Source organism: Pinus tabuliformis, chromosome 2_2 (assembly GCF_031772625.1).
Source record: "Pinus tabuliformis cultivar Carrire ecotype Pingquan chromosome 2_2, CPIR1, whole genome shotgun sequence".
Lineage (NCBI taxonomy): Eukaryota > Viridiplantae > Streptophyta > Pinopsida > Pinales > Pinaceae > Pinus > Pinus tabuliformis.
The window spans coordinates 9,265,472-9,271,486 of record NC_142300.1 but is presented as its reverse complement, the minus strand read 5'-3'; the positions used below and the strand labels follow the sequence as shown (position 1 = coordinate 9,271,486).

Sequence of the window (6,015 nt, the reverse complement as noted above, 5' to 3'; positions counted from 1 at the left end):
AGAAGTTAAAACTGCATAGAAAATATGACATGGGTTTAGCTTGACTGCATTTCATTCATCCACAACAAGAAATAAAATCCATAGCTTTGCACATTCAACATAGAATTCTAAATTAAAAGTTTTGGATATGGTTGAATAGTAATGAACATTCTCTGCCTTCATTTACATGATATGCAAGAGTCTTTATGATGTATAAATAAAAATCCAAAACTCCATCGTTACTCTTCCAAAATCCAAAGAAGGCGGGTTTTTATTTTAATTTATTAATGTTTTCTCAAAACATATTATATATAATATATATGTTATTTTTATCTTTATAAAAGAATATTTAATTTTGTAATCAAGATCAATATTGTTTCTGATCAAATATATTGTATTAAAATGAACATAATTTTTGTTTTTATATAGAGTTCTGATTCACTATTTGAGCTTAAAATGAGCATAATTTTTGTTTTTATATAAAGTTTTGATTCACTATTTGAGCAATGAAATAATTTCAACAAACTAATTTGTTAATCAATTAATTTATTCACTTCACATCTCAGTTTCTTAATTTTACCAAAATAAGATTATAAGATTAAAATTATCTACTATCCATTGTTAATACATTTTTTTCTAAAACATAATTTCTAAATTTAATGACAAAAACTAACCACACTTATTCATATTCTTTTTCATTATAATTTAAAAATACATATAATACATCTATATAGAAAATGCATTAAAACCATAAAAAACTATATGGAAAGAAAAAAAATGTAAGATACAATATGTCAAATTAAAGGTATGAATGGTTGTCAATTTCTTTCCCTATAATCAATATGAAAATAGATTGAGATTGACCCTTGTGTAATCCATTTTTATTGGTTATACATCTCCTATTGATTTCTTACCATTTGTCTTTTACCATTTTTAATATGGTTAGTTTATTATTATTTACTATCATCTTTATATAATTTTTAATCTAACTCTTTACATCATATTTTTTATTCCATCAATATATTATTTATATATATATATATATATATATATAATTTAAATTTTGATGGTGATGATATTAAATTCAAATAATTTAAAATTTTTAATTATAATATGAAAGAGATTTAAAATTAAATTATAGATGTTTTGATTTTAATTTTAATTTTATAAGTTTGGTAGGATTACATCTTCATCATGTTTAATATATCATTTCATTTTCATTATCTCTAATATATCACCTCATCTTCATCATGTCTAAGATATCACTCCGATAAAAACGGTTTCACATCAAAAATGCTTTAATAAAGCACCCAATACAGTCTATCTAATCCGTGAATCCTTTGATTTTCAATTATTAAATTAAAGTTAAAACATAGTTATGAAAGAGAAAAAATTTGGTTTATTCTTTAAGAAAAACATTATTTTTAAGTAATGTTATTTTGAGTATAAATTTTGAAAATATTTTAAGATTTAACCATGATTAATAATTTATCTATCCAATTCTAGGATATCATGGAGGTTGGTTTCCTCTTCCTCTATGAGAAAGCGTGTGAAAGCAGAGACTGAAGATGGAGGCAAGCACATGCACACCACAATGGAGTCCCCATCGTTAACACATGGTAGAAAAAGGCAGAGCTGGGGAGTGGGCGAGAGATCAATAGGCCCTGCATATATAGGACGCCCCCAACCAAAATCAGTCTGGTACAGAGAAAAACGAGTCCACTGAGTAATCCCAAGCTTTGCCGAGAACTCGAGACTGGACGGTCTCTGGAGCTCCAAATAATCTATGGTGGACCTTATATATTCCTCTGTGATGGATTTCCTGGCCATCTGAACAAGTCGAACAGCTTCAGACAATTTTTTGCTGGTGAGATCCTTGGCAGGGCTCATGGCACAGGCAATGCCTATTACGTTCCCGTAGAATCCTTCCTTCAGCCGGGGCTCGAACATGTGCCTCCCATTTGCTGAAAAGCTCAGCCTCATCTCCTGCTCTCCTGGACTGATCCTCAGAGCCCTGGTCCAAGATCTCCATACATGGCCCGCCAGAGATTCGAACGTGGTACATACCAAGCGCGATTCTCTGTAGACTCGATCCTTGAGAGCCAACTGGTGGTGGCGTTTGAAGCAGAAGCATTTCTGCATAAATTGGCCTTCTTCCATCAGAGTCTTCAGGTTGGAATTGTCTTCTATTTTGGCGAATTCAATGTGGGGGAATCGGATGGAGGGAGGAGATCTGGGCTTCAGATACTCTCTGTCCCAGTAGGGGGTTACAGATAATGTGGCAGATCCTCTCGCCATCTCTGCCCACGCGTTAACGAATTGCATCGCTCCAATACCATCGCAGAGGCAGTGGCAGATTCTCAATCCCAGTGAAAAACCACCACAGCTGAAAGAAGTCACCTGCCATGCAAATTGAAACATGAGAGTATTCAAGTTGGGGGTATATTTCGCTATTGTTTCATCTCTTACCAATCAATCATTAAGTTAATCTCTTCTAATTAATCAATCATTATATTAATAGAAGGAGATAATTATATTTATCTTTTTAAGACATAAAATTTAGTAATTAATCAAATAGTTATGTTAATACCCGTATATATTCATTTTGAATAGAGATTTAATATGAGTTTCATGTGTAAATTTTTTTATAAATTAATATTATTTAAATATTTTGTGTAGTTATTTTTTTTTAAGTTGACGTCAGCAAAATTTCAACTTTGATGATGGATAGACAAAGTTACACATCATACTAGGCTGTAGAATGAATCTCTCGGCTCAATAAAGATTAAAAATTATTTATAGAAAAGCAATACATTTTGTAGATCATCATTATTTTAGTAGTAAATTATAAGAATACTTTGACATTTGACACATAAAAGATAATCTCAACGAATTAACTTCACTCATATTTCTCAAATTTCTAAATATTTTTCAGATCTACAATTAAAATAAATTTAGCTATATTTTATCAATAGTTATGTTTAATAAGACCTGCTTTCTTAACACACAAATTCAGTGGCCAGTCAAATCTTTAAGAGGGTTACACATAGATAGATACAGACATAAATTTAGTAATTAATTAATCTGAATGTTAAGATAAAGATTACATACAGTAAGGCAATGTATTTTACAGGTCATCTTTATCTTAATGGTAAATTTTTAGAATATTTTGAAATTTGAAAAATAAAAATGAGACCAATCCATTAATCCCACTTCTATCCTTTAATTTTCTGAATCTTTTCTATATCTGCAGTCAAATTAAATTTATCCATATTTTATATATAATATTAATAACTATTTACAGATTTAACGATAACTATTTACAGATTTAACAATCAATTTATTATAGTTACTTTGAAAATGACAAGAATTTCTTTTTACCATTCTCATTAGAGCAAGAATTTCCTTTCATTAGAGCGAGAATTTCTTTTCACCATTCTCATTAAAGTAGGTTGGAATTTAATGATAATTTTGTAAACGAGTTTAGGCAGAAAGAGGATTTTTTTTTTTTAATGGTTGTCCACCTAACGATTAAAGAAAAACACTTCCTTTTTAATGATTATATTTGTTTATTTATTTTTATTAAAAATTATATTTACACAGAAAAAGAATATTTTAATGGTTGTTTAGTCAACAATTATATTAATAAAAAAGAAAGTTTCTTTTTAATGATCATATTTATTTATTTATTTTTATTTTTTTACTATGGTGGATTAGTTATTAGTTGGAGTAATCAAATTAACTTTTGCTATATTTTATATAATATTAATAACTATTTAGATATTTAACAATCAATCAATTATAGTTACTTGTGAAGAAGACATGAATCATTCTCATTGAAGTAGGATGTGATTTCTATAATTTTCTAAATGGGTTTACACACAAAGAGAACATTTTTTATCGTTGTAAAAACAAAATGATAATAGTGAATGAAAAGCATTTGTTTCTCAATAATCTTTTGTTTTAACCATGGTGAATGAGTAATTAGTTGGAATAATTTGGGCAAGGCCTAAGATCAAACTTAGCAGCCACTATAACACCAAGAGTAGAACCTGTAACACCAAGAGCATGGGGAAGCCTACTCCTTGAGCTTTATCACAATGGGCCAAAGAAATATTTTCTTCTTAATGATCTTATCTTATTTTCTTTTTTCCATGATGAATGAGCCAAAGAAATACTTTCTACTTAATCCTCGTATTTTCTTTTTTCCATGGTGGCGAACCTAGCGGCTGCCATTCTAAAACACTATAACAACAAGAGTATTGGCAAGCCTACTCATGGAGCCTTATCACAAAGGGTCAAAGATGTCCTCATAAGATTTGATATGGTACTAGGTAGAGAGATAACATCCAATTGTGCCAACCACTCTATCATCACACACAAAAAAAATATTTTTAAAACATTATGTTAAGACTTAAAACATTAAACCATAAAAATAACACATAAGCAAAACAATATATTTTTATAATTTTAAAATATATTTCAATACAAGCTTAATACATACAAAAATACCGGCAAAACAGGGAAGGAACTGGCAAAACAGGAGACACAATTTTCATTCACGGACTTAAAAGTGAAAAACTTAATTCTTTGTTGTAGGCTTACCTGAGCAATTACCATAGGTATGTTCAGTACGTTGTAATCCTCCTCCTGAGGAAAGAAGTAAACCAGCGGTTTCCAGGAGGGATTTGGGATCCCAAAAGACTCCAGATCTGCCAGGGCCATGCTTGATCTGGCTTCCACGAATAAGGCCCCCTCGCCCGTGCACATGACCTCCAGTTTTCCTCCCCCAACGTCCCTCAGCCTTCCAGCAAGGGGATAGTAGGGTACTAATACTCTTGAGAGGGCACTCTTTATCACCTTCCAAGGGCTCTTCGCCTCATTTTTAGAGTAGAAGTAGAGACTGGGCGTAAGGACCCTCGTTCCAATCATATCATCCAGATTGGAAAGGTAGAGTGCCTCGTTTGGAGTTGAGGCCGCAGGCACAACCAGAGACACATTTTTAATCAAAACCTTCACCTCCACATTAGGGGCCTCTAATTCATCAACACCAGGAGAGGGCTCCATGGCTGCTTGTTCCTTGACAGATTTACAGTCAGTATACTGTCACTAAGCGAGCAAAATCACCACCTGCAAGTTCACAATAGTTCAAGCTAAATTTATATATATCTATCATGGCTTTTTTTAAGAATTCATGCCTTGTTTGCGAGTCGGCTACTTCATTCCTCTCTCCATTTTTATGTCAGGATGTTTAACGAACACCGAACAAACCCATTGAAATCTTTATAATAAATTGATTGTTGTGATATGAAATGCATGAAAGTGGTGCGAGTTTAAAGAAAGATTTCGATGGTACTATGTGTCAATACAATGTGAGGCTTATGAACCAACTACATGTACCAACTTCTGTTCTACTCAAGCCAATAAACTTAACAAGACATAAATAATCTAACTAGCTTGTGATCATAATGCAGGTTTATGGCTTTTGCATTTATGAAAATAATTAAATAATCAATTGAACTTATCTCGATTATTTGATTATTAAACTAACATCTAAGTTAAGAGTTCGCCTAAACATCTAAGGTTATAGATTCAATTATAGAATAATTATCCCATGAAGTTAATAGTTTACTTTGCTCAAACATCCAAGCTTGTAGATTCAGCTGGTTAAAGTTTGCTTTGCTCAAATGTCACAAAGTTAATAGTTCATTTTAGTTCATGTTAATTAATATAAATGTTATAGTTAAGATAAAAATATCTAAAAATAATTTATAGGTGATAGCTTGAATGCATATATAATTTTTTTTTTAAAAGTAATTTTAAAAATGATGATTGGCATTATAACAATATTGCGTAATAGTAGTGATATGGATTTATTTACAAGGTATAGATATGTTGGCATATGTATTTAGTTTTTATTAGTTATCAAATTTTATAATTAGTAGGTATATATATGTTGGTTGTATGTGTTTAGTTTATTCATTATTAAAATTTTATAATTAGTAGTTGATGATAAAAGCTAATTCTGAGGAACAA

At 30.7% G+C, this 6,015-nt stretch overlaps 1 protein-coding gene across 1 annotated transcript; it reads right to left on the bottom strand.

Moving 5' to 3' along the window:
* Positions 1 to 1,467: 1,467 nt before the first annotated feature.
* On the bottom strand, positions 1,468 to 5,046 carry LOC149191284 (HXXXD-type acyl-transferase family protein). The gene is made up of 2 exons (XM_089406591.1): positions 4,585 to 5,046; positions 1,468 to 2,379 (listed from the first exon to the last, which is right to left on the bottom strand). The coding sequence occupies exons 1-2, from the start codon at positions 5,044 to 5,046 to the stop codon at positions 1,468 to 1,470; spliced, it is 1,374 nt and encodes a 457-aa protein (XP_089262717.1).
* Between the last annotated feature and the right edge of the window lie 969 nt (positions 5,047 to 6,015).

Bases quoted from the DNA above. Each gene is read 5' to 3' on its own strand.
- LOC149191284 (XM_089406591.1), bottom strand. From the start codon at position 5,046: ATGGAGCCCTCTCCTGGTGTTGATGAATTAGAGGCCCCTAATGTGGAG. The intron at 2,380-4,584 runs GTAAGCCTACAA...TTTGCATGGCAG, and splicing joins TACCTATGGTAATTGCTCAG to GTGACTTCTTTCAGCTGTGG.